Consider the following 26,735-nt stretch of genomic DNA (forward strand, 5'->3'; position numbering starts at 1 on the left):
CTGGCGTTGACATTCTTGTGATTGCCTATTGTAGTCATTAGTCCATGAATAGAAACAGTGAATGGCGGCCATCCCAAAGCGGATTAGCGCCAGCTGACGGCCACTTCTGCCCGACTCATCCCCTTCCTTTCTCTCTTCATCCCTCCCCTTTCCGTTCTCCATCCTCCGCTTCTTTCATCTCCTTTCTCTTTCCAACTCTTCCTTTCTCATCCATCTGAGATCATCTCTTTCACGGTCGCCGACTGTTCTGCGACGGTCTCTCTTGAACGCTCTGACCCCTGTGACGCATTCTGTCATCCATCGATAACGCGTTCTTGTCGCGACATCTCTACTTGTGAATACTTGCCCACTTTCTGCCAGCACAAGTATCCATCATGTCTGCCAACCTGGACCGTTCTCTCGACGATCTCGTCGGCAACCGCCGCAAGAGCGGTCGCCGTGGCGCCCGCCGCGCGTCTGCCAGCAAGCCCTCCACTGTTGGAGGCGTGAAGAAGTCCACCAAGTCCAACAAGGGTACCGCCAAGGCGGTCCACCCGACCCCTGCTGCGACTCCGTCCAGCAAGATCATCGTGAGCGGTCTGGTATGTCTGCCCCTCAGTCATCTTTGCCTATACACATGCTAACGTTCCCAGCCTGCCGATGTGACTGAGGCCAATATCAAGGTATGTTGATCGAAAGGCCTTCGCCTGGGCTTTCCATAGCCATCTGTGTTTTCGAGTCCTTCCGAGGTGCAAACGGCTTCGACTCGCGTTTCCCGACCTCCTCCTGCGCGTTCCTTCCACATGGTGGTGGTAGTTCGCTCGGTGTCCGGCACAGACAGGTTGCTCCTTCAATGATGCTTCTGCGTGATATTTTTCCTGCTGGCAGACGCGAAGCTTGAAGTTGAGCTCTGTCGTCGTACTATGAAAAGAGACCTGGCACGCGTCGATTTCGGGTGAAAATCCGCGTGCATCGTGACTCTGAGTACGGTGCTAGGATGGTTGATGAAAAATTCACCGTCCACAATCGCTTTTTCGATTCCGCTCTCATACACTTCCTGTCTCGTATATATGTGGAGCTTCAGAGGGCATCAGCGAGCGCACCAGTGAACCAGCGGAGATTCGGTCTGGCGGCCAAAAATACCGGTGGACTATTTTTTCTATCCTTCTCGATGGAGAGTCTCGCTTCTCCATGGCCTGACATCATGTCATCGTGCCCATTGGAGAGGTGTATCTACGTCGGAGTCATCGACTTGACCAAACGAGAGCGACATGAGGACACAAGGCGGGACTGCCTGCTGAGGGCTGCTATTTGGCGAGGTGCAATGCTTCGAAGGCGGCCTTCTGGGAGCATATGCCCGTCGTTCGAGGACTTGTCGCTTTCTACTGTTGATGGGTGTTGTGGGGTTGTGGGAATATTTGATGCCAGATCGGATGGTTGCGTTTCGAGTTAGGCTTCAATGCGGGCGAGGTCGCGCCAGGGTGGGTACAATCAAGGGACAGTCTGATACTGTCGCTGTGCATGGTGCGGGCTGGAGGCCCAGACTTGCTGGTCTTAACTGATTAGTCGGTCGCCGCTGTGTGCTCGCTGGTGCTCTTTCGCCGTCGAATCGCTTGCCGTCTCCGTTTGCCTTTTCGCCGTTTCGACACTCGATCTCGATTGATCTGACACAAACTGTGACGAAAATACTGATCGTCTGTCTTGCGCTATAGGAATACTTCACCAAGTCCGCAGGTCCTGTCAAGAAGGTCATGCTCACCTACAACCAGAACGGTACTAGCCGTGGCATTGCTTCGATCATCTTTGGCAAGGCCGACACCGCCGCCAAGGCTGCCAAGGAGCTGAATGGACTCTTGGTTGATGGCCGTCCCATCAAGGTAAGCGCCTTGTCGATTATTTGTCGGGCAGTGATTAATTATCATAACAGATCGAAGTTGTTTTCGATGCATCCCACGCCCCCCAGGTCCCCGCCCCGAAGCCGCTCGGTGAGCGCATTGCGTAAGTCACCGTTGATTCGTTGTTTGACATTGTTTACTGATTCCTCGACAGCCAGAAGGCTCAAAAGGCTCAGCCCAAGCCTGCTACCGCTGGCAAAGCTGCCAACGCTCGTGGACGCCGTACTACTCGCGGCCGTGGCCGTGGTGGCCGCAACCCTGGCCGTCCCCAGAAGACCGTGGAGGATCTCGATGCGGACATGGCCGACTACTTCAACGAGAATGGCCCTGCTGATGCCAGCGCCCCTGTCAACGGAGCTGCTGCGCCTGCCGCCAATGCCGGCGAAGACCTCGGCATGGGCGAGATTTCTGTAAGCCTGCCATAACTATTTGCCAAATAGATCAATTGTCATGCTAACGTTTCACCAGTAAACGCACCCCATGGCACGGTCATTTCCAGGCTCTAGATCTGGATCTGACACCCTTCGTGGATGGTTTCAGAGGGTCTTGATAGTTGATGCGCGGGTCATATCTTCGGTCGTCCTCTGCTCGTTCTTTTCCTCTTTTCTTCGATTGTGTTTCTCACCTCTTTTCTGGGACGCTGGTTTAATTTTCTTGCTTGAATGACAATTGCAACGGATGGTATGGAGGACAACATGTATCTACAGTCACAACACGGGTTATTATTTTCTTGGAAATTGTTATTGTATCTTGTAGGAAGCCAGGGAAGAAGTAAAATGTATGACATGCAAAATCGCATAACCAACAATCCAACGAAACCCCTATCCAACAAACCCAGATAGATATATCCCCCATACTATCTCTAATTAATTCCCGGACCCTAAAATCTAATTTCAGTTTCCGTCTCAGCAATCCCCATTGAACTGTACCGTATTGCCTAACAGTGACCGATGGGTCACTGTTATATACCATAACTAAGTATTGCGCCATGGGATCTTCATGCGAACAGTCCAAACAAGGGCGAAATCTTGGCGATGCGACAAGAAGTCGACCATCTTTCCCTCCTCATAGCTATAGAAGAAAACGGCGATCATCTAGCCTTCTTATACGCGGGACCGATAGATGAGACGCAGCTAGATGACACCAGAGCCCGTTCTCGGCAAGTTCCCGAGTGCTAGTGGTCCCACTTCCGCCTAGTTGGTTACTTGGTTTAATGCGTGATCGTCCCAAACAACGTGAAATGCAGAAAACGCAGGTACAGCAGTTTCCGTCTACAAAACACCATTCGAGGTCTCGCCAGCGTCATGTAAAATACACTGCATATTTTAAGAAGCGGGGAATCTACGGCCATACCATATTTAGATTGGCGTGGTTTGAGTTGGGGTTCGTGAATTCATTCGAGTATGCGGGTATCTCTGATTTCGAATATTGCTGAAGATGAAGAAAACAAAAGACAACCCAAACCAAAAACTAGAAAACACCTGCCCGACTCATAACATCATGAAACTGCTCCAATGTAACACCAGCACTCACGCCAGCACCCCCATTCGCCTCCAGAATCATATCCTTGAGCAAGTCATCCCCCACCCCATCTTCCTTCAAGTCGCGCGCAATGCGCCGCAAGTGCGACAGAGTAATGATCGGTCCATCGGACCCGCGTGTAAATAGCTGGAACGCATCGTCCACCTCGGCGGCCATTGCGTCGTCGTCGCGCGAGCGCAGTTTTGCCGCAGATGCAGAGACGAACGGCGCGTAGGGCACGAAGCCTGTTGCTGTTGGGTCTAGCGCGGTCAGGATGTCGGAGAGTTCGGTTGAGTCTGCCGGGGGAGGCCTAGTGCTCTGTTTCCATACAAGTATTTAGAGAACCGTCTTCTTTTTTGTTCTTTGGAGGCTTTTAGGGCAGGGAACTGGTTCCGTTTGGGGAGAAGGAAGAGGTGAAGGTGGGTAGGACGGAAACGTACACCAGAGCCTTGCGCACATCTTCGCGAGGAATCACTCCGTCCTTCTCGCCCGGAAATCTGTCGTTCGGTGCCGAGAATAACTGGAAGACCTCCTTTATCTCATTCTCCTCTTCGGCGCTGATGTTGTTCTCCTTGGCGAGCTTGGATTGGCGCGCGCGCTTTGGTGCGGAGGAGCTGGCGGTGGCGGCGGGCGCACCGCGCCTTTTAGGAGGCTGGATTGCGGGAGGTTGTGGGTTAGTTTATAATCGAAAGGTAAGGAGAGGAAGAGGTTTACCATATCGCGTCGCTGATGGGTCTCCCAGTAGGTGGTGGGGATCAGGGCGTTCGCATTTTCGGGGTGAGTGAGGTGAGTGAGTGAGTGACGAAGAGGTAGGAGGGTGGAGAAGAAAGTTAAGTTCCGATTGGAGGATGGGGAAGTATGGATTATGGAGGTGTAGCTACACCACGAAGATATTCTGGGATTCTCAGAGTAGACAATTTATTCTTGAACATTGTCATTGAAACTGATAATTACATTGACCAGTTAAAAATTCAAAGTGCTTGTGTCTTGGATGGCTTTTTGACCGGTCAGTACAGCAGTTCCTACCTAGTTACCACTCGCTAACTTGGAATGCTAAACTTGTTTTTTAAAGCAGAAACTGCTTCTTTATTCATCATTGTCAATATTCTCTAAACCATATATTCGTATATTTTGAGAACTCACGGCCATAGAGTCGGTCGAAGATCGTCGAAGGCGCAGGAAACGTGACGCTGCTGACGTGATCGTCTCGGTGCCTGGTTTCGATGTTCTTTAAGTCCCGATCTAAGTCCGCGCAACATCCATCATCACCACCACCGCCGACAGTATGGATGTAGAATTGTACATATACGACCTCTCCAAGGTAGGGCTCCCATAATGTGCGTCTTGTCAGACAGTCAGCTGATTTCATGTACAGGGTCTCGCGCGAATGGTATGCACTGCCCAACTTAAACGCGCCAGGAACATTGTCTCACGCTGAGTGATTGCTAGTATTCGCTTCCCCTGACAGGGATTCAGATGGATGCCATCTACCACACATCGCTCGTGGTCAATGGTGTCGAGTACTACTTCGGCCAGGGCATCCAGACCGCGGCCCCTGGCAGTACTCACCATGGCCAGCCGATGGAGAAGCTGCACATGGGCCAGACCGAGCTCCCACCCGATGTGATCGAGGAGTACCTGGGGTCATTGGCAGAAATCTATACTCCCGAGGTCTGTCTCTGTCTCGTTTATTTCCTTGCGTATCGAGTCTAACACTTCGTCAGTCATACGATCTATTTCTGCACAATTGCAATAACTTCACCCAGGACTTTTCCATGTTCCTGGTCGGCAAGAGTATTCCAGATCGTATCCGAAACCTGCCACGAGATTTTCTCGAGACCCCGTTTGGTCAGATGCTGAAACCCCAGATCGAGAACGCTCTACGCGGAGTCACGCAGGGTACTGGACCGGGTCCAGTTCAGCATCCAACAGCTCGACCTGCTGCTCCTGCTGCTACTATTGCCGCTGAATCAAGACAACCAACAGGCATGGTCCGGATGGTGAGCAATCTCCGCCAGCTGGAGGGCGAGCTAGCTTCCGCGACGAATTCCTGCGCAGTGATCTTTTTCACGTCATCAACATGTCCTCCCTGCAAGGTCGTCTACCCAACCTATGACGAGCTTGCCGCGGAAGCGGGTGACCGCGCGACTCTCATCAAAGTCGATGTTGGGTCTGCATACGACATCAGCACGAAATACAGCGTGCGCGCAACGCCCACCTTCATGACCTTCCTCAAGGGCAAAAAGCTGGATGAATGGAGCGGTGCCAGCCCGGCCCAGCTTCAGGGAAATGTTCGCATGCTGCTGGAGATGGCTCATCCAGCTCATCCTCACCGAAATCTCCGGCTCTCCAGCCTACAGCGGTCGATCAACAACTTTGTCACGTACAAAAAGGTTCCACCCCTCGACAAGCTCCTCCAAAAGCTTCCCGCAGCCTTCAAACAGGATCCGGCCATTGCACCGGTGATTGAATTTGTCAAGCTTCGGCACTCTGCTGCTCCAGCTGCGGACGTGAGAGCTCCAGACCTACCCTCCTTCGCAGCGTCATTACAATCTTCCTACGCCACTCTCCCCAGCGACAGCCACTTCGCAGTCGTCGACCTCGTCCGTCTACTCTTCCTAGACCCGCGCGTGAGCGGCTACTTTGCAGAAGAGACCAACCACACCACCCTCCTCACGCTCCTCTCCCCCCTCTCCCACGAGGAAGAAGACCTCACCTCCGTCCCCTACAACCTCCGCATCGTCGCCCTCCAACTAGCCTGTAACCTCTTCAGCACAGCTCTATACCCCATCCAGCTCGTCTCCTCCACATCTCCCCTCCGCACAACCTGTCTCCGCCTCGCTATCAACTCCCTACTCGACTCTCACCAGAACCTGCGCGTCGTGGCCGCCTCCTTCGCCTATAACCTCGCCGCATTCAACCACAACGCCCGCTTTGGGGGAAATCCAGACCCCCTCGCCGAGGAAGACCAGGTCGAGCTGATGGCGTCCCTGCTCGAGGCCATCTCGCGCGAAGAGCAGAGTCCCGAGGCCCTGCATGGCTTGCTTTTTGCGCTGGGCTTGCTAGTCTACGAGGCGCCGCTGGACGGCGCGCTGGTGGATCTTTGTCGCGCCATGGGCGCCACGGAGACGGTGGCGTCCAAGTCGGTGGTGCCGGCTTTGCAGAAGGAGCCGTTGTTGAAGGAGGTGGGGGCCGAGTTACTGGGGAATGGGCTGTAGGGTCTTCTCTCTTGGGCTGGTTCTCTGTGTGCTTGGATACCTTCATAGAACTAATCTACACTCACAGTCTTGCTACAGGCTAGGCTGAAGCCATTCTTAATAATATATTTTAATTTCGTCAGTCATACTTGATACTCAAAACCTTGACTTCACCGCTATACCTCCAACCGATCATGGGTAAGCCACCACATGCAAAGTACATCCACATGCTCCATCTGCAGATGCAACCCATCCACTATCTGATCTCATCTGCAACCCTTGTCATGGTATGCCTGACATTTCGCCTCACCGCAGCTGCCGCACGCCTAGGCCGCGCGTAAAGCGCGCAGGACAGCGCCGAGCTGAAGAATATGTCAGCGATCGTATTAGCATCAACCTTTCGCGGAGTGACACGAATATCAGCGAGTCTGACTCTCTCGTATTACCGGTGTGGCAGAGATGATTTATAATTAATAATAATAATCGGAATGATACGAAGAGGCGAATAAGAGTAATAATAATAATAGTTTCCGATTTGTTTGGATGATTATGAATAGGTTCTTTGCTACCTCAAGAGAGGCCACTGCTACCCTGTGATCTGACTCACAGGGCCACGTCTAGGCTCATCGGAGAACAGTACACCGAGAGTGATGGACAACTGAGGGGCAGCGGGATGCGCAGGGCGCGGATAATTGAAAATGAACACGAAAATGAACAGGAATAACAATACAGGCAGGGTGGGGGTATCAGGAATCAGGAATAATCGTCAGATGAGGCGCTAAGGGAAAAAGTCAAAAAAAAAAAAAAGAAAAAGAAAATAAAAAACACCGGTCCAGCTTCGGGAAAATGCTCGGGTATTGATGTGAGGATCCAGCGCCAACGCTTAAAAAGATAAGAAGCGGTGAGATAAGGGATTAGGTAAGCGCGGGGATTATGGAGTTAGGGCTGATGTTGATGGTGGGATGGATCTGATCGAGTCAGGCGCGGGTATCACGGGTGGTGTAAATTTGGTTGGTAGGAAAGAAGACATGCGGCGAAGTGAAAGGTGGACGGCGCCTGCGCAGCCCGTTGGTGGTTGGTATTGGGCAGCTTAGGCATGTGCCGTCACCTTGGCCGATGACGAGTGAGCGCGCCGCTTGCTGAGCGTGGCCACGGCGCGACGCTTCTTGCGCTTGGTCGAGGCCGTCTCGCGCTCGTTGATGATGGCCAGCTTTGCCATGCGCAGGGCCTGGGTGGCGCGGGCATGTGCTTCGACCTTGGCCAAGAAGCGGGCGCGGTCTTCTTCCTCGGCGGCAGCGGCGCGGATGCGCTCAAGCTGCTGCTCCATGTTCATGGAGGCCGGGAAGGCGAGGGCGTCTTTGCAGGGCGCGTCCTCGATCGCGCTGTTGGGGGAGGTGGCGGTTGAGGAAGTAGGCATCCAGAGTAGATCCTCGTCTGAGAGATAGGCATTGGAGAACGAGTCCGGAGACTCGCTGCGCGATAGTGATGGGCGGTTGGGCCAGGAGGGAAAGGCGCAGGCGGCACCCATGCCCAGCTCGCTGGAGAAAGAGGTTTTGCGCGGGTTGAGGTCCAGTAGAGAGTCGCTGGGGGTCGGTGGTGGTGCCGATGGGTTGGACATGGGGGAGCAGTCGTAGGAGCTGCCACTCCAGCTGAAGCAGACTTGTGCTGGGTCGGTACTGGCCACGGGAGCCAACACGGCCGCTTTGGTGAGCGACATGTCGCGAAGGCGCGACTGGATGGGAATCACCATGGTGGGAGTCGCTGTGGTGAATGGAGGGAGTATGAAAGAAGCGTAGGTGTAGAGAGGGAGACGAAGAAGAAGAGGTGAGGAGTGGAGAGGGTAAATAAGTCGGAGCGTGACAAAGAGTAGAATATCAGTCCCGAGGGCAGGCCAGCGTTTATCAGCACATCTGGGGGAGTACAAAGAGATGCCGGGGAAGGCTTCTAGATTCCGGGCACCCTTGCAGTCGGGCCTGAGACAGAGCAAAAAAGACAGATCGAGGCGGAAGGACTTCCGGCAATTATTGAATAATAATTATTTTTTTTTCTGACAGCGGATGAATCAGTTGGCACGGAGATCTGCTGCACGATCTGCCCAACCATCAAGAAGGTGCGGTGAACGGGGGACTGTGCTTCCCCGTCGCCAGTTCCGATCGCAATCGGATAGTATGGTTGGATCACACCGCTGAGGGTCTGGCGGTGTATTCGGTCAAATCAAGTATATGAATCCCAAGTGACAGGAAATGCGGTGGCCGACACGTCCACACCGATAGAGCAATAATTTAGGAGAGTGGGATGGAGATTATACACCACGGTCGCGGGCGACCGGCGCATCTCGCTGTTTATAATAGAAAAACAAAAAAATGATTTCACGCGACTTTGCCCGTCGGTCCACTGCTGCCTCTCCCTCGGGTCTCTGGGGGGCTATGGGGCCTTTACACATGCGGGCCTCGACTCTGTTCCAGCCTTGCAACGGTCGGGGCCGGACGGGTGTCTGGAGGCGGGTCTCTCCCCGTTCCCCACGGATAAAGGGAGTTCCCGGCTATAGACCCTCTTTGCAAAGGATGAATCCCGGGATTGTGGAAGACTATTCTTCCTGGAGGCCGATTTTGCACGAATAATAATCACGAGCTCGGATAATTGGTTGGGGTTACAGGGAGTTCTCGGTTTCATTAGTGAATTAGGGCTATCGACTAACTACTTCTACAACGGTGACTCTAGTACCCCCGGTCCATTGATTCGATCCCTGCTGCACGGGAGATCGCAAACCCCAAAAAGAGATCGCTCCAAGACATGTATGTGTCAATCAATAGTAGTGCATATCCCGGTTCCCTCCCTTTCCTCGGTCTCTCTTCTTCTCCCCCGGAAAGGATCGCAGTTCCCCCGACCCCAAGTGGGCCCTCCCGCCGTGCCGGGGCAGAACAGGAAGCCTCGGTCGTCGATCATCGCATACCCGCCAGACTGGTCATATCCTGTTTTCTCCAGTCTTTCAACCATATGAAGGCATCTCCGCCCCCGTGTCATCTGTCGTCCTTTCACGCGTCGGCCCGCCGGGGAACGGGGAAACGGGGCGAAATGGGAATATAACACCACAAAATGACATGTTCGTCGGTGCTTTGTTCAGGGTGAGCTGTCTAATTGTCTACAGCTGGGCAGCTTCAGATAACCCGGGGTCGGGCCGCGGTCCACGGTCTGATTCTGATCGCCCGCGGATGTCTGTTTCCCCCTGTCTTATTTGTGTACATTCCTACAGGATCTCTGCACGGCACGGCTACCTACTAGGTTCTTCATCTCCCCCGTTGCTGGGTCGGGCTATGAAGTAATGGTCTATTATTACCGTTCGTAATGTATCCGAGCCAGTGGAAAGGGGCCGGCCCTGGGGCTGGGGCTGGAATTGGGGGCGCTCCTGACTGAAATGACCTCGTTTATCCCCCGTAGTTGGTCTTGTGTTGGAGATGTGTACCAGCCCGGTGGCTTCGATATGGGAAGTTACCTCATTCTCTCAAACATGTTTTACCTCTGTTGTCGGGCGAGACTGGTCGATTGTTTGTGAGGAAAATCTCCAGTTCAAGGGTAGATGCAGGGCATTCAGATTCCGGTGTCATGCAAGATCTAGGACTGTGCATCTCGGTACTTCTGTGCAAGCCACCAGTCAAGAGCAAGGATCCAATAATCGGACTCGCCACTGTGGTTGGGGACGCATCGGAGATCGCTGGCGTTGACCTGTACGAGTAACTGGCGGATCGCGATCGATCAGGTTGTGCAGTGTTATATGACACAAAATATATATCTTTGTCGTGTTGATCGACTCCGTACCTAATGTACTGACAGATCGAGGTGAACTATGAAGAACTCCCCTCCCCCATGGGGATCGGATCGACCCACTTGGAAGACTGCACAGATGCATATCGAATAACATGCAATGCAGACACTGTGAGTTGCGTACAGAGTACACACAGGTGCATCGTCCACTGGGAATGCAGTTCTGGCCAATGTGCAGTATGAGTAACCCTAATCCGCCGCGGAAACCCACTTTCGATCCGAAACTAGACTCTACTTTCGCCAATAATTAGTCTTACCTCGCAACACAAAGACATGAGTCTGGAGCCTCCTGATTCTGATTCTGATTTACGGGGAAATTAGCTGTTAGCACGGAGATACCACCGTACCAATTTCGCCAAGCCATAAGAATTCTTTGATGGACACTAACTATCTCGACACGGAAGAAATCCCTCCGCTCGCCTCAGAGCCCGGGAAATTCAATATTCATACCCGCCGAACAATCCTAGTTCGTCTGAAACTACGGTTGGTCGATCGGTCGGGGTAGTTCCAGACGAGCTGCAACCCGCCCATCCCTGTCCGTTTCGAGAACGCTTCGACGCCGCGGCATACATACATATGCGGTCGCGTTGCGATTATAGCGGCCGATGCGCCTTCGTTGTGTTTCTAGGAACTGCCCTTTTCGTCGGCTGCTAGTTATTTGCTCTGGAAAGGTCCTGGTCTCACAGCGCTAAGGCTATCGCTAGTCGACTGCCTGGAAGTGCACCTCTTGGGTAGTTACATCCTAGTTGTTTGCCTCTAGTCTAAGCATCTAGGTCGCAATTATTGGGCGAACGGTGGCCTAGACCAGACTCCCTGACCCTTGCTCTCCAAAGACGCGAAACAGACGCGCTTGGCATCCGACGCGCAATCCAGCCTCGGATCACCTGCGCACTGCGCTCCAGCGCTCGCGGGGGGACCGCGCCTTGCGTTGGCCTGCCTCTTCTGGGCATGATCTACCTCCCAATCAGTGCCCGTCGGGGCTTCCGATATCAAAGATAGGAGAGATAAGACAGCAACTGCCGTTGGTGTTAAACGGTCACTCACAGTTCGCTATACCTAAGTGACCATATATTCCGGATTCTTATTCACAGCTCAATGTTTGAGAAGAAAGACAAAGAATCTTGTCAATCATGATGGCTCTGACTCCGTGCAACACTGAAAGCAATCCCCGCCTCCCGATCAAGAAGGCGTTATCTTTCCCCGCGTTTTGTCGCCCGCTAAACCAGAGCTAAAACAGCTAAAAAGCCGGTGCTGTGATAACGAGTCCCTAGGGCGGGCATTCCGATGTTTTATCTACCGGCCATGCCCAGGATTATCGGGCCCGACATTCACAAGGCTGCATGTTCCTGTTTAGCATGGAGTCCGAAAAACTCGAGTCTGTCAAGCCTGGCCACGTCCTGACGGACGAGGAGGTAGGCGAGGGCCGTTTAGACAAAGCGGAATTCGACGCTACTAGCCACGAAGAGCAGGATGAAAATGTCGAGTACGATTATGACTCGAATCGATCGCCTTTCCCGGAGGGTAAGTGCAGCGACTGGAATCATCATCAAGAAACAAACCTGATGAAGCTCGAATAGTCCGGGCCGTTGTTCCTGAAACCGACGACCCAAGTATGCCCGTCAACACGGTGCGCATGTGGGTATTAGGGATTGTATTCACCATGTTCGGATCGGGCATCAACCAGTTCTTCTCGCTGCGCTATCCATCCGTGCACATCGTCGCTCTAGTGGCCGAATTGCTGGCCTATCCCCTCGGCGTCTTCCTAGCAAAGACTCTCCCGGTCACGCCAATCACACTAGGCCCTCTGGGCTCGGTTACTATCAACCCAGACCGCAAGTTCAATATCAAGGAGCATGCAACGATCGTGATCATGAGCAATGTCTCCTTCGGATATGCCAGCGCCGACTCGACAAATATCATCCAAGCCTCCAGCAAAGCCTTTTACAACTTTGGGCTCTCGGCAGGCTTCTATGTGCTGATCGTTATCTGTGCGCAGCTTCTCGGCTTCGGCGTTGCTGGACTCACAGCTCCGTGGCTCGTCGAACCAGCTCGCATCATCTGGCCTGGTGTCCTGTCCAATTGCGCCATGCTGGAAACACTGCACTCGCGCGCAAACCACATTGCAGACGGATGGCGCATCTCCCGCCTGCGCTTCTTCCTGTATGTCATGGCCGGCGCATTCGTCTGGTACTGGTTCCCCGGCCTGATGTTCACCGCGCTGTCCTACTTCACCTTTGTGTGCTGGATCGCGCCCAAAAATGTCATTGTCAACCAGCTGTTCGGCATGCAGACCGGGTTAGGGCTTAGTCCCATCACCTTCGACTGGAGCCAGATCGCATACAACACGAACCCTCTACTTTCCCCGTCATGGGCCGCAATGAACGTGTTCGCAGGCTTTGCGGTCTTCTATTGGATCGTCGTGCCCGTCCTCTACTACAAGAACGTCTGGTTCACCGCGTACCTGCCGCTTATGACCGCCGACGTCTACGACAACACCGGCGCCGTGTATAATACAACCCGAGTCGTCGCCCCAGACAAGTCCCTTGACATAGCCGCGTACCAGAAGTACTCCCCTCCTTACCTGGGAATGACCTTCGCATTCGTGTACGGACTCTCCTTCGCATCCATCACCGCCGTGCTCACGCACATCGGCTTCTGGCATGCGCGCGACCTCTGGGCAGCGCTCAAGGGCCGCAACAGACTCGATATCCACGCGCGTCTGGTGCGCGCCTCGTACAAATCCACGCCGTGGTACTGGTACGCCGCGATCATCCTGGTGATCCTGGGGGTCTCCATTGCAGTCGTTGAAGTCTACGGCACCAACCTCCCCGTGTACGGAGTGTTCCTGGCGCTGATTATCCCGGCTGTGTATATGATCCCCTGTGGGATCGTGCAGGGTATCACCAACGTCGACGCAAACCAGTTGAACGTGCTCGCCGAGTTTATAGGCGGCTACCTCTTTGAAGGACGCCCGCTGGCGAACATGATCTTCAAGATTCTTTCGACTGATGTAGTCGGACAGGGCGTCTACTTCGCCATGGACATGAAACTCGCGCATTACCTCAAGGTACCCCCGCGCACCTGTTTCATCGCGCAGGGGGTTGCCACTCTCCTGGGTGCTCTGACCCAAGCGGGCGTCACGATCTGGATGCTGGGTAACATCGAAGATATCTGCGAACAGCACCAGTCCGACGGATTCTCCTGCCCCAACGGCCGCACGGTCTACTCCTCGTCCGTGATCTGGGGACTTGTCGGTCCGCGCCGTCTCTACTCAGCCGGCCAGATCTACTCGGGTCTCCTGCACTTCTTCTGGATCGGCGCCGTCGCACCACTGGTAACCTATGGACTGTATCGCCTGACGCGCCGCGAATTCTGGAAGCTCATCAACTGGCCGCTGATCTTCGTGGGAACGTACAACGTCCCGCCGGCAACGGGGATCAACTACTCCAGCTGGGCGCTGGTGAACTTCGTCTTCAATTACTTTATCCGCCGCCGCTTCTTTGCCTGGTGGACTAAGTATAACTATATTCTGGCGGCGGCTTTGGATACGGGTCTTGCGCTTAGTGGAATTGTTATCTTCTTTTGCATTTCTTACACGGGCGCTGTATTCCCGTCTTGGTGGGGGAATACTGTCTATCTTAATACTGCGGATGCAGAGGGCGTTTCTTGGTTGCCTATGCCCGAGAGGGGATATTTTGGTCCTGCTAATGGGACTTGGACTTGAGCCGAATGAGGGTTGTTTTCGTGATCATACATGGTATCTCGGCTGAATTTGAGGTTGAGATGAGATATATACATCTCTACATGTAGGCTAACTTTGATAGTCTTTGAGTATTTGAAATTGCATATGCAGATGAGCAGAAGGTCAAGATATGTATGTACAGCAAAGAAACACTGGGCAGACAAGGATATAAACATAGCTGCTTCATAGGGAAGGCAGCCATCCATAAAAGTACATCCATCCAACCAACCAACCAACTAGGCCAGACCAAAAACTCCAAATCGAACGAGCCCACGACAATAAGCGGGCGCATGGGTATCACTGATGCAGTGCCGACTCACGGCATTGTTTGTGCTGAAGAAAAGACCAAAAAGATCATAATCACGATGCGGTTGCCACAGACTGTGTGCCGGCTTCTTCCGCAGGTGCGTGAACGGCGCTGTCAACCGCGTTCGACGTCTTCAGCGGCGGGACGGTCGCTTTGACATCTTCCGCTGGGAGAGCGGCGCGTTCGGGTGTCGACACGCTGGTCGCGCGCGAAGTGCTAGAATCGGCATCGGTAACGGTGGTCGCGCGCGACGTACTGGAATCGGCATCTGTAACGGTGGATGCAGCAGATAGGTTTTCGGACATGGTGGAATTGGACACCGACTCGGCTGTCTTCGACTGCACGTGGTTCGAGTGCGCTAGAGGGCTTTCGTCTATGGCTTCGTAGAACAGCATGAACGCCCCGCCTTGGGACATCACATGTGCTTCGCTGACCATCTGCACGTCCTCGTCGCTGAGACGGTACCAGTGCTCCGCCTTTTCTTTGTCGCCCTCGACCTGAAGAACCTCGTCGGGTGGCTGGGCGGGAAATACAGCTGTCGGATACTTACGATAGCAGATGTAGTGTCCGTTCTCATGTCGGCCGTAGTGTGTGATGATTGCTCGCAGCTCGTACTGTGGGCTGGTGGTGATCTGGACTGCCTCCCCTGGCTGCGGAAGCATCGACTCCGCAGGGTTCATATCCCACTGCTCGAGTGATTCCTGTTCTGAGACCTGAGCCCCAAGGCACCAGTCGCTCAGATCGAGCGTTTTGGGGAATTTCACAGCAGCGTAGTTCTTCTTCAGCATCCCCGTCATCTCATCAAAGAGACTGCGGTTCATGTGAATGACAAGGCATTTGGGTGTCCGTGCAATCACCGCCTGCCTGGACTTGGTCGTCGAAACCCGGCTTTTGCTGGGGATACGGCATTTGTTCGCCAAGGTCTTTTCAGCAAAATCATTCTCCTCAAGGGCCTCATTGACAGCTGCCAGCCGTTCCTCAGCGGATTTTTTCACCGCGTCATTCAGCTGTACCGAGTCCGAACTGAGAGACGCATTCTGGTCTTCCTCGATTCCACCCAAAAGGCTGCGGAGCTGCTCCTGGGAACGTAGCAATGTGCATTTGGCACACTCCACCCCTTCAATCGGCTCAAGTACCATGTACTGACCCAAGCACTCCCGAACATCGTATTCGAATTTGCCCCCTAGCGGGACGGTGAGGCAGTTGAATGGAATGAGCGACAGCCCTTCTGTCCACCCACATTTCATGCAACCCACTCGCTGGGCGAGCAATCCTTCCAGGGGGTTGCGAAATGAGGACTTCTCGATCGTCGGAGTCGGCAAGGCATCCTCCTCATCCACCGCTTCCAAGTCCAGAGAGGTGTCACGGACGACATTTTCTTCTCGTCCTGCAATCTTGAGTCCCATGTTCTTCGTCTGTCCCTTCGAAGCCTTCCGGATCTCGATATCGATCTGGTCCACCACTTTGGAAAAATACTCCTGAGCATCCTGTTGTTGCCAACTGCTCATAGATTTGAGGTCTGGCGGAATCCACAGCTTGCGTCCATCGTTCGAAGCACTGTTCAGACGATCGATAATACCGCGGAGAGCCTGGTGTGTAGAAAGAGAACCCGTCTCCGCCAATGTGTCCACATTCCGTCCCAGAAAGGCAGAGAGCGACCGCAACGACGCCAAACCCTGGATAATGCTATTCTGGTAGCAGGAGTTATCCCAGTTGCCCAGTCCCGGCGGGAATGCGTCCTTGTTGTTGCCGAGAAGGGCGGTTCCGAGGCCTGAGAGGGATCGCGGTCGGGGGAAGAACGGGAAGGAGGAGGTGTTGTCTAGGCCGAAAATGCGCTGCATCGCCTCGCTTTTGGTCTGGAAGGTCATTTGCGCGGCATTCGAGGCGCCGTCGCCGTCATCGTGGTCGGACTTGGCCATGCCGGGGTCAAGGGCTACCACGAGCCGGGCCGGTGTTATGACGACGAGGCTGTTCCAGGCGGCGTGAATCACGGAGATGGGGGCGAAACCGAAGTGGTCTAGGACGAGGTAGGCGGCGAGGATGGCAGCGAGTGTGTAGGCTAGCACTTGATTGTTTTGTAGGATCGTGACCGCTGTATCATAATGGCTGTTTCGGCTTGCGTAATGGATGGGGCTGGTTGAGAAGATATCCGATCCCTCTGCACGAGCATTCATGGCTAATGATGCAGGAGATCAGAAGAAGAGCCGCCGCAGCAGGAGGAGGTCCTGATGAGCATGGGCGAGGTGGAGCATATGCGAGAATCACCGAGTCGGGTGGGAAGTGGTAGATGTAGATAAATAGATGTGGTGGGACGGACAGTGACCAGATCAACTGAGGCTATCTATACTGGCAGGTACGTATACAAATTGCGTGGCTGGTCGCTGTCGTCCGCCGTACCTTTTTTTTTTTTGGCCTATCGCTACTATCAGTAAATGTTTCTCCCCTACCGCCAAACTCGACTTGAATATTTACCACTCCCACCATGGCCAAGAACAGGCGTGAGTTTAATACTCCCATAATAAATTGTTGCAATTTGTCTAATCCTGCGTTTAGCCCTGTCGCAACACTCCCGCGCCGCTCGGCGGGCGGCATCGCCCAGTCTGGACGTCGATAAATCTCTGAGGACTTTGCCTCGAGCAGAGTCTCCTACGGTGCAGCGCCCCTCAGTGCTGTCGGAACGTGCAAACTCGGGTGTGCAGAAGAGGCAAAAGAAGGGAAAGAATATCTCGAAAGCCCAGCGGTTACGACAGCAGAAGGGCATGGAGAGAGCAGAGGCAGTGGTAGATCAGATGGAAGTCAAATTGGCCAAGAGTGTGAATCGACAGAAAACGATTAACTCGCGAAGGGTATGTATGAATTGGTTATGTAATTGAATGCAACAATCGCTGACAACGCCCTCTCAGGCCGACTGGGAAGATACGAACCGGAAATCGGCCATGTTCCTGGCTCTGCAACAGCAGGAGGATGAGGCCGACAATAATGAACAAGGCGACAATGCCATGGCCGAGGATACCGCACCATCGGAATCGAAACCCGTCTTGAAATCTACTCACACAGTCTCCAATCCCGTCCCAGAGACCCCCGCGCTCGTGGATGAAGACGACGAGATCACCTGAAATCACTTACTTCCTCGGCCTCAGTTGGTTGATCATGCGCTCGATCTCGGACACAGCAGATCCAGATGCCCTCGTCTGCAGCGTCTCCAGCGTATTCACATCTTTGGCCTTGTGCGCTTCTTCTGCCGCCTTGACGATCATTCCACACTTCACCCACATCTCAATTCGGTCGGCGACGGGCAGGTTTGTGCATTTCGGGACGAACATCGATGCGAGCTTGGTGTTGCCGGCGCCTAGGATCTCGTTGTAGAAGGGCTGTCGTTCTCTGTTAGCACGAATGACCGGACCTAGGGGTTGTGTGATGCCTTACCTCCCACCCGATCGGGGACTTTTTGGCCTTGGCGAGATCCTCCAGCTCGCCCCAGTCACGTTTGGCCACTAGGGCTCTTAATCTCAACCACCAGTACGTCTTCTCTGGTATTTTGAATTCGCCCTGCACTTTGTGGGCTCGTTTCCCGTAGCCAGCACGAATAAGTCTGTAGATCGTCTCATTGAGGCTAAGACCGAGGTACTCGGGCCGATCTGCCAGGTCCTTGTCCAAACTCTCTTGAGACTTGAGAAGCTGAGAGGCTTCGGAGATTAATTTCTGGTGCAGCACCACCGTTGCATCCTTCGAGTCCGACAACAGTCGAGCTGCGAGATGGAGTTTCTCCGTTCTGCGTTGCAAGTCCGTTTCCTGCAAAGCTTCTGATAGCAGAACATTGGAGCCCTCGATTGGTCGGTCATCCTGATAGAACAGATCCTTGAGCAGTTCCATGTCTCCGTCTCGAGCAGCGGTCTCCACCAAAGCAGAGGCCATGGGACGCGTGTTGATCATGCGGAAGAAGCTCGCGAGCGGGAGCTTGCTTTTCAGGTGTAACAGTACGTAGTTGACCAGGTCATCATCGCCGCTTTCGATAGCTTTGTCAAGTGCCAGATCGTCCTCTTCCATGTTCAGTAGCAGAGGCACCTGTTTGCCCGCCCGTGGTTCATGGTTCAGCAGCTGAGTGGCCAAGTGAGACCGTCCCTCGTCATACGCAGCCTGTGCAATGACCTCAAAGGAGATCCCCGGCTTTCCGTCCAGTCTTTGAACGATAAGTTTGCATACGGCTTCATCATCCACAGCGGAAACCTTGACTTTCTGGCTCGCCCAATGAACATAGATTCGGTCGGCGGGGATTTGGAGGTATTCCGAGACCCGAATGGCAAGTAAATACTCATGACGATTGATCAACCGCTCAATGAGTCCCTCTGGGGTGAGTCGCAGGTATTGCTCGTAAGAAATGGGCAATCCAACCTTGTAATCTCGTGCGGCTGTTAGAACGCGAAGCTTTTCGGTCATCTCGACAAAATCGTCACTGTTATACAGCTCGAGCACAGACTTGCCAAACGACGCCGCTTTCAGCAGCCGCTTCTGCCAGTAGCCGTTAAATTCATAGCCCGCTGCTTTGATGCAGGTGTCCACTGCTGAGGGTAGGCTGGAACGAATTCGTTGGATATTTTCATCGGCCTTGGGTGATTTCTTCTCTAGTTGCTCTACCGAGTCGAGAAGGACCGAGGCAGGAGACGACGAGCCCAGCCGGAAGATCTCTTCGGTGACACCTGGAACGAAGGTCAATAGCAGAAATGGAAGTGGATGCAACAAATCACTTACCAGTGACTTTGTGTAGGAATTCGCATGTGTCATTGGTGAGGAGCCGGACTCCATCAAATTCAGGGATTACATGGACGCGGCCATCATAGTAGTACCTGCACCATTTAGCCATAACCACAGGGAATATCGAGCCGAGCTAACTCACTTTGAAGCGCTTCCATTCGGCCCCACGAGATGAATCTCATCCTCCCAAGCAAGAATGACAGCATCATCGCCACACCAGTTGACGCTGCTCGGAGGGACCCGGGATTTCGAGTCGTATTCGCTAAACTTATTCTGGAAGTCATTGCTGACCACCCACAGTTTGGCCTCGCCAGTCAACAGCGCGACAAAACGGCCTGACGGAGATACGCTAACATGTTTGAACGGCCCATCCTGCAGGATTTTGTCTTCGGCTTCTGTCGAGTCGACCAGATAGACGGTTTTGTCCACAGCTAGCAAGACTTCCACGGACCGTGACAGCGTATATGCTGGCGGGATGAGAGACCACGAAGAAACCTCGCCTTCTGGGCACGGCGCTAGTAGCTTCGGGCGCGGCTCGTCGTACTTCGAGACGGCGATCAACTGGTTATTGGACAGTAATGCCACAAGACCGGATGCCCAGAACTGGCATGCTCTCACGCCGTATTCTTCTGCACCCTGTCACATTGTTAGAATTTTGTGTTCACCATTGAACACTAGTCTTACATTTCCTAGAGAGAACGAGGTAAATTCGCCATCCAAGCCAAAATACCGGCGCACCGTGCCGTCCTCGGTGACCACCAACAACTCCTCCTTATCGGACCAGCCGATGCCCCGAATAGAAGATTGCTCCCACTTAGCACTAGTCAGCCTGTGCATCTGAAAGGGGAGGAGTCTACGCACATGAATGCGATTGATGGGCTTCCCAGAGCAGGAGTAGATATCAATGCTGGAGCGGGATGCCTGGGTGTCCCGAAATCTGACCAGCTTGCTCTCATCACGATAGAGCGCTGCAACTATTTAGTTTGGTGGTTTCCAGTCCTGGTGGTCGGTGCAGTTCTTACCGATAGCTCCACCGTAAGGGGCGCCGGCGACGATGTAGTTCTCTAATTCGACATCTTCGTCGAAGATGGCGTCATACACGGATACGCGACGGTAGAAGCTGTCCCCGAGCTTGTCCCAGTTAGCGAGGGGATTTGAGGGTGCCATTGCTGGATCATCGCGGGATGGCAGATCGTAGTAATGTTGCTGTCTGTTGCGGGCGATAAGTTGACGGGCGCGCTAGTCTGGATGAGGTAACATAGACACCTTGACAAGATCAGGCACCATTCCGCCTCATCCCTCCGCCTTCCATACCGGCTTCGGGTCTGCTTCATCACAAAGCATGGCCGAGTTGACCCTCGACGACCTGGCCCGGCAACTGTCCGATATTGAAGTGGCCCTGTGGCTGTCTCTGGTTGCCCGCGAACAATGCTTGATCGAGACCACCGGCGCCTGTATCCATGATCTGGCCAAGGAACTGGCCTTGGTATGACCGAATGATCATACATGGGGTAATTCCCGCTAACCCACTCCATAGATTGGCTTGAATACCTTTGATATTTCCTACTCAATCGTTGACTGTGCTTCGACCACTGCGATAGACGACATCTGCAGTGAGATTCTGACGCCAGAGTCGCGCAAAAGCCAGGGCCGCCCAACGGGTTCGCGCATGAACACCGAGACGGTATCTACCAATGTTTCAAAGATGGAACTGAAAAAATATCTGACGAGAGTAGTCAAGTAACCTGTCTTCATACAAGAGTCTGCGGGAGCGCAGCAAATCACCAATCCCAGGTACACATCCAGACTCCAGCAATGTGGTCAACATGGTCATTGCCAAGAACTTCAACTTGATCAGCGAGGACATTCAGGTCCAGATCCTGGAGGTGTGTATCTCATATCATGGTGAGAATCTCGAGCCATGCTAATACCCGTACAGCTGATGCGATCTCGGAAGCTGGTCACGGAAACCGCCATCCTGAATGCGCCGGAGGACTTCCTCTTTGTGCCTCTCGTGGTACGGGAAGGCGATCAACTTCACCCACCATTCAAGTTCCATCTGGTCTGTCACCATGTTCTACTTGACACTCGATATTGATGAGCTAATGAGCTGTAGAACGACCATCTATTCATCTCTCACTTCCACGACCCTGGCAATGGGTACGTCTACCTCGAAGATATCGACTGTCTTTCGGATGGAGAGCAATCAGCGTCCTCCGTCATTCGCAAGTCAGCGAGCTATTTCCAAAAGAAGAGCCCCAAAGTCGACCGAACAGTAAGCTTTGTTCTCCCTCCCGTATGGACTGCTCATCTGACCAACATGGGTATAGATGATGGACAAACTCTCCGCAGCAAGCGAGACAGTATCCACAAGTGCAGAAGTGGTCCGATACATGCAGGATATTGTCGTCTTCCTCCGCCTCAGCCGTGCAGTTGCCGGCGGCGTGTCTGCTAAAGCGAGCAATCATTTTTCCCGCTTTGCACAGTAAGTTTTGAGGTCTCCCCTCGAATAAGGCATATCCAGTTGACTAACTCTGACAGACTTTTGGCACCTCTACACGACATCGACTACCTCACACCCTCCATCGTGGCGTTAGCGGCAAGGAAGGTGTTCCGCCATCGCGTCGTCGTCGCCACGCCCTACGATGATCGCAGCCTCCAGTATGGAAGCGACATGATGGCAGTGTCTCAGGTTCTGGTAGATGTGACCCCTGATTCAATTCTGGATGGAGTGCTGGCATTGGAACCTCCACTATGACTTGAGGTACTAGTTCTACTATTTTTTTGATCTTTCCGTTTCTGTATACAAATACCCCAGAGCGCAATGATACCCGCAATGGCTATTAGCTCAGCCATTCCAACTAAAGTGTCCCACTAGAGTTCTTAAAAAGTGACTGAATGCTATTGATATGAGACTAGCGCCACAGAAGAACACGAATATGTACTTCGAAGTACCCAACCAACCCTCTAGCTCAGCAGGACTCTCTAAATCGCCGTCCTAGGCCTCAACTTCAAGAACAATTCCGGCGGCTCAAACAACTCCTCGCGATCGCCCCTGTTTCCAACGTCGGACAAGTTATCCTTACACCGCTCCCCATGACCAGCATGCACCGCGGTAGAAGCAGCAGCATCCAGAACCTTTGACCTCGCGCGCCACTCGTTCAACACAACATCAATCTCCATCTTCGAGTCACCAACAAGGGCATCCATCTTGATATCATTTCGGTCATACCCAAAGGGATCTTCTAACTGGGATCCAATCCCCTCAATCCCGTACAGAGTGAAAATCACCAGGCTGACGATGGGGATAGCCCACCAGCCCATCTCGTCGACCATGGCGAAGGGGAGGACGCAGCCGAACAGCGCGAGGACTTGTTTTTGGTGAATACTAAAAAACCAATTAGCAATGAAATTCCTTCGCAGGGTGGCGGGGAACATACAGATGAGCCACCGGAATCGGCGTCAGCTTAATAGTCTCCATGCGCCCATACGCATCCATCAGAGCATTCAACTGCGCCTGCATCTGGCTTGCGCCAGGGGCACTAAACCAACCTCTATCCTCGCCACGCTTGATAAATCCATCCACAAAAAAAGTCAGCTGGTACGGCAAACCCAAACCTTCATCTTCATGGCCCTCCAGACCAACAGGGAGCAAGCCTGCATAATCGGGGTTATACGCCGTAGTGCCGCGCTCGTCCACGTCCGTCCCAAATGTCCCGCCCATAACCCAGGCGGCACCCCATTCGGCGCGGAGATGGTTCTTGACGGCGTAGGGGATGGCCATTAGGATGCGTACGGTGCGTTCGATGTCTTCCCGCTCGGACAAGGTGGGTGGGCCGCGCTTAGCGTTGTAGCTGTTTGTTATGGTTGTGCGGACGAGATTGCGTACGCAGGCGTTCAGGGAGCTCATTCCGTTTCGACCGTCCCAGAACCGATTGTAGGAGGTTTGGTTACGGAAGACGAGCATTAGGCCGACCACGATTGATAGGGAGGGGATCTGGAGAGGTATTAGTTAGTGATTGAGGGAGACGAACAGAGAATGAAAAAGACTGACGATAGTAGTGGGTAAGCCCACCGTGTCGAAGACGTAGGTGTCGAGATATACCACGAAGGCCGTGAACACGGCGTGGAGGAAAACGGGTAGCAAGATCGCAGCGTGGATCGCCCCCTTGATGAATCGGAAGACAAGTGGCCATCTATATAGAGAGTCAAACAGGGTCCAGATGATCAGAGTAGAATAGGGTTATACCTTCTGGGCTTTGCGCGCGACGACAGCTGGTGGGGATGCGTCCTGCGGCGCTGGTGGTGCCGGCTGTACAGCCCTGTGTTTTGGCGGCTCAGCGTCGGAGTCGCAGGCTGGCTGAAATTCAACCTCATATTTACTTGTTTGGACCGATCTTGTACTCTGCCAAGATGCTAGAGACGGACTTGATTGTTGTGAGGGGTGAGTGAGAGCTCTTGTCGATCCGATCGTGAAACACCTCCCCTGAACACCCCTTGGAAGTGAATTTCACTCTGCGACAACGATGAAACAGGGATGTTTATATGGTTGACAGCACACGTGGACTATCTGTTGGCCCTTAGACAAACAAATGCATTGCTCAAGAAGAGCAAGTTTGATGACGGAGAGTCGAGATAACTAACGTTAACTTATGCGGGGATGCGCTATGGGCACGGCACGGTCCATTGTGTAGAGTGGACCAACATCATTTCTGACGACATGTATAACTACCGCGACTACATCGTGCCTTCAAAAATACATAAAAATTAAGGATGAGAGTAAATAGACAATCAAGGAAATTTTTAAAAAAAGTCTAGACAACTCCTAGCACCACATTCTATTGCCGCGTGGCCAGTGCAATGTTATACAACTCGCTGAAGTACATATTAAACCGCTGAGCAAAGATTCTTATTTTCCTGTATAAATGAACTTCACAAGATAATGGCCTACTGAAATAGACTATCAAATTACGACCTGTTGCAGACTTATAGCTGGTCATCCTGCTCCTTTGCATGGATGTGCATGAATAACGCAAACGGAACGTGGCGAAATCTCGACTGGCTATCGTGAACCCGTACTGTGGGGCATTTACTGGGCGGATGCCGCGTATCGACTGCCACTATTTGTAAAATCAGACCAGGCACGAACGAACGGATGCGACAGCACGCATCTTGAGTAATACCAAAACAAAATTCTCAGATAGCAAAAGAGACATCGTCTCGCATAATACTGCCCTCACCCACAGCATCTGCTGTCTACAGAACTGTTGTTTGGAAAGGGAGCCTGGATTACCACACATTCCTGCACGATGATCATTCATTCCTACGCGGCGATCTTGCCAAGGCCTTAGATGAAAGCATCCAAAAACAGCCAATTTTTCTTATTCTTCTTTTCCTTCTCCTTATTCAACCACGGTTGCATCATCGATCTGGGAACAGTCTTATTCGCCCTAATATAGGCACAGATACCAGTGCAATCCCGTCGGTATTTGGTCTTGCCCATTCAAGAGATTTAATTGAAAGCCTGTCTGCTCTAGAACACCTTGCTGTTGAAAAGCAATGTTCTTGGAATATTATATAATATAGCATCTCTCTGGGACATGGGAAGTAACGGTTGGAATGTTGGTCTCTACCGGCTTCCGGCTTCAGCCCTAGGATACTAGGAACGGAACTTCGGCCTCAACCTCCCTCCCTTCTGGTTCTACTTGACAGACAATAGTAAAGTATGTTACATCTGCAGCTGGACACTTGCGTCTTTTGATCCCAACGGATTTCCCATTCCCGCGGCCCTGGGACCTCTTGGCTAATTAACAGCCTATATAAACAAGACGGGGATAATTTCCGAACATCCAAATATGGCCCGACCGATCGACCACCTCATAGTACTCATAGTTGCTCCATATGGCCATTATTGATTTATGCCTCTGGTCAGGTACGCCCCAGCAGTTGGGCTGATGTAAGTGTTGCTGGACCAGTTAAAATGCACTCACTGTCTTGAAAGATAACAATTCCTCTGACATTCTCAATGCGTCTCTGCAGGGCCTTCGCGGAATTGCTGCAATTTTTGTCGTCGCTAGTCATACTTCACTATGTTTTGCTACGTTCCTGATTCCGCCTACTTTCGCAGAGACGGGCGAGTCAGCTCTGTTCCAGCGTCCGATCTTCAGACTGGTCATTCAGGGCCAAGTATGGGTGGCTGTATTTTTTATTCTGCTAGGTTTTGTCAACTCACTGAAATCCGTCCAACTTGCCCGGGCCGGAGCCGTCCCTGAAGCCCTCGTTTCCTTATCGAATGGCGCATTCTGCCGAACGGGACGACTGGTCTTCCCAGCAGCTTTTGTAACTTTCTTGACATGGCTTTGTTGCCAATTTGGCACTTTTCAGCTAGCTCGAAAAGTGGATGCATACTGGCTGAGGGCGACAGCTCCTAAGCCCAGTTCGTCTTTGGCGGCCGCAGTGAAAGATCTGGTCCACCAGTTGGCAGGGATTTGGCTGTACGGGGAAAATGCATACGATCAACCCCAGTGGGCACTCCTACCTCTGTTTCGTGGGTCTTTATATGTCTTCATGACTATGCTTGCTTTGGTGAATACTACACCGCGAATGCGTGTCGCCGCGGAGATTGTATTATACATATGGTGTTGGGTTACCCTAGATGGTGAGTTTGAAATCTGCATCCACAAGCTGTTAATCACAACGTTGAACTTATCTGCAGGGGGCGTCGGCATCAACATATTTGCCGGCATGATTATGGCAGAAATTTCATTTTACAACTTTCACAACTCGACCCGTCAGCCGCAAATTCTATTTCAGTCTCTACCTTACGGCCTTGTGGGCATGGGCCTGTATCTTTGCTCGTATCCAGATCAATACTCAGAACAAGCAGCATGTTCGGCTCAACTTACACATATTGGCCAAACAATTTTTCCAAGAGATTCAAATATAAGCCGGTATTTTGCTAGTGTGGGAGCACAGATGGTCTGCTTTGGGGTGATGTTCTCGCCGTCAATGCGCAAAGTCCTCTCACACCGGGCGTTGCTCTGGCTTGGATCCATCAGCTTCCCAATTTACCTGATACACGGACCGCTGATGCGTTCGGTGTTGGTGTATCTGTTGTATTTTCCGACGTCTATTGGGTTTGACCTCGCTGCTCGGGAAGATGGCACAGGGAACCAAGAGAGATACATTCCCACTCCCAACGCATGTCGACTGGGCGTCACTCTGACAATCTTTTATACATTTTTACTCTATATGGCTCAACTCTGGAAGATATATGTGGAGCCAAAGATGGGAGCAGCTACGAATTCTTTTGAACGCTTTTCCCGTTCATGGGGGAAATGCCGAACCAGCAACTTCAGCAGGAAGATGAGCTATTACCCCTTTATAATGGTAAGGAAAGCTAGTGCATAGAAAATACGGACATTCCCGCTTTATTTTCAATTATATTGAGTAGAACAAGCTTTGGTATTCATCAGGGTGAGCTGTACTTTCAGTATTGAGAGGATTTGAGGGACAAACCT

The 26,735-nt window shown here is 52.6% G+C and overlaps 10 protein-coding genes across 10 annotated transcripts; 5 read left to right on the top strand and 5 right to left on the bottom strand.

Moving 5' to 3' along the window:
* Window positions 1–374: 374 nt before the first annotated feature.
* On the top strand, window positions 375–2,299 carry N7474_000764 (putative RNA annealing protein Yra1; the record flags this gene model as incomplete). Its single annotated transcript, XM_057192179.1, has 5 exons — window positions 375–581; window positions 633–662; window positions 1,692–1,856; window positions 1,907–1,977; window positions 2,029–2,299. 5 exons carry the CDS (start codon window positions 375–377, stop codon window positions 2,297–2,299), a joined length of 744 nt encoding a protein of 247 aa, XP_057057132.1.
* A 549-nt stretch (window positions 2,300–2,848) lies between these two features.
* Window positions 2,849–4,112, bottom strand: N7474_000765 (EF-hand superfamily Ca2+-modulated protein; the record flags this gene model as incomplete). The annotated part of the gene is made up of 4 exons (XM_057192180.1): window positions 2,849–2,968; window positions 3,408–3,711; window positions 3,836–4,047; window positions 4,110–4,112. 4 exons carry the CDS (start codon window positions 4,110–4,112, stop codon window positions 2,849–2,851), a joined length of 639 nt encoding a protein of 212 aa, XP_057057133.1.
* Window positions 4,113–4,680: 568 nt separating this feature from the next.
* On the top strand, window positions 4,681–6,613 carry N7474_000766 (bifunctional C97 family peptidase/thioredoxin family protein; the record flags this gene model as incomplete). Its single annotated transcript, XM_057192181.1, has 3 exons — window positions 4,681–4,716; window positions 4,845–5,066; window positions 5,120–6,613. The coding sequence occupies 3 exons, from the start codon at window positions 4,681–4,683 to the stop codon at window positions 6,611–6,613; spliced, it is 1,752 nt and encodes a 583-aa protein (XP_057057134.1).
* Window positions 6,614–7,682: 1,069 nt separating this feature from the next.
* N7474_000767 (uncharacterized protein) lies at window positions 7,683–8,342 on the bottom strand (the record flags this gene model as incomplete). The annotated part of the gene is made up of 1 exon (XM_057192182.1): window positions 7,683–8,342. One exon carries the CDS (start codon window positions 8,340–8,342, stop codon window positions 7,683–7,685), a length of 660 nt encoding a protein of 219 aa, XP_057057135.1.
* A 3,427-nt stretch (window positions 8,343–11,769) lies between these two features.
* optD (uncharacterized protein) lies at window positions 11,770–14,138 on the top strand (the record flags this gene model as incomplete). The annotated part of the gene is made up of 2 exons (XM_057192183.1): window positions 11,770–11,935; window positions 11,992–14,138. The coding sequence occupies 2 exons, from the start codon at window positions 11,770–11,772 to the stop codon at window positions 14,136–14,138; spliced, it is 2,313 nt and encodes a 770-aa protein (XP_057057136.1).
* Window positions 14,139–14,516: 378 nt separating this feature from the next.
* On the bottom strand, window positions 14,517–16,637 carry N7474_000769 (ubiquitin-specific protease UBP1; the record flags this gene model as incomplete). Its single annotated transcript, XM_057192184.1, has 1 exon — window positions 14,517–16,637. The coding sequence occupies one exon, from the start codon at window positions 16,635–16,637 to the stop codon at window positions 14,517–14,519; it is 2,121 nt and encodes a 706-aa protein (XP_057057137.1).
* A 308-nt stretch (window positions 16,638–16,945) lies between these two features.
* N7474_000770 (Alb1 domain-containing protein) lies at window positions 16,946–17,579 on the top strand (the record flags this gene model as incomplete). Its single annotated transcript, XM_057192185.1, has 3 exons — window positions 16,946–16,961; window positions 17,017–17,309; window positions 17,367–17,579. 3 exons carry the CDS (start codon window positions 16,946–16,948, stop codon window positions 17,577–17,579), a joined length of 522 nt encoding a protein of 173 aa, XP_057057138.1.
* A 6-nt stretch (window positions 17,580–17,585) lies between these two features.
* Window positions 17,586–20,382, bottom strand: vp16 (tethering complex subunit VPS16; the record flags this gene model as incomplete). Its single annotated transcript, XM_057192186.1, has 6 exons — window positions 17,586–17,834; window positions 17,890–19,160; window positions 19,213–19,307; window positions 19,358–19,851; window positions 19,900–20,183; window positions 20,238–20,382. The coding sequence occupies 6 exons, from the start codon at window positions 20,380–20,382 to the stop codon at window positions 17,586–17,588; spliced, it is 2,538 nt and encodes an 845-aa protein (XP_057057139.1).
* Window positions 20,383–20,557: 175 nt separating this feature from the next.
* On the top strand, window positions 20,558–21,973 carry N7474_000772 (uncharacterized protein; the record flags this gene model as incomplete). Its single annotated transcript, XM_057192187.1, has 7 exons — window positions 20,558–20,701; window positions 20,753–20,899; window positions 20,952–21,101; window positions 21,155–21,277; window positions 21,332–21,490; window positions 21,546–21,700; window positions 21,757–21,973. The coding sequence occupies 7 exons, from the start codon at window positions 20,558–20,560 to the stop codon at window positions 21,971–21,973; spliced, it is 1,095 nt and encodes a 364-aa protein (XP_057057140.1).
* Window positions 21,974–22,200: 227 nt separating this feature from the next.
* N7474_000773 (bestrophin family protein) lies at window positions 22,201–23,592 on the bottom strand (the record flags this gene model as incomplete). Its single annotated transcript, XM_057192188.1, has 4 exons — window positions 22,201–22,603; window positions 22,656–23,212; window positions 23,270–23,411; window positions 23,465–23,592. The coding sequence occupies 4 exons, from the start codon at window positions 23,590–23,592 to the stop codon at window positions 22,201–22,203; spliced, it is 1,230 nt and encodes a 409-aa protein (XP_057057141.1).
* Window positions 23,593–26,735: the final 3,143 nt, after the last annotated feature.

Source organism: Penicillium riverlandense (assembly GCF_028828495.1).
Source record: "Penicillium riverlandense strain IBT 135883 chromosome Unknown utg000001l_segment0_segment0, whole genome shotgun sequence".
In the NCBI taxonomy this organism is placed as follows: Eukaryota; Fungi; Ascomycota; class Eurotiomycetes; order Eurotiales; family Aspergillaceae; genus Penicillium; species Penicillium riverlandense.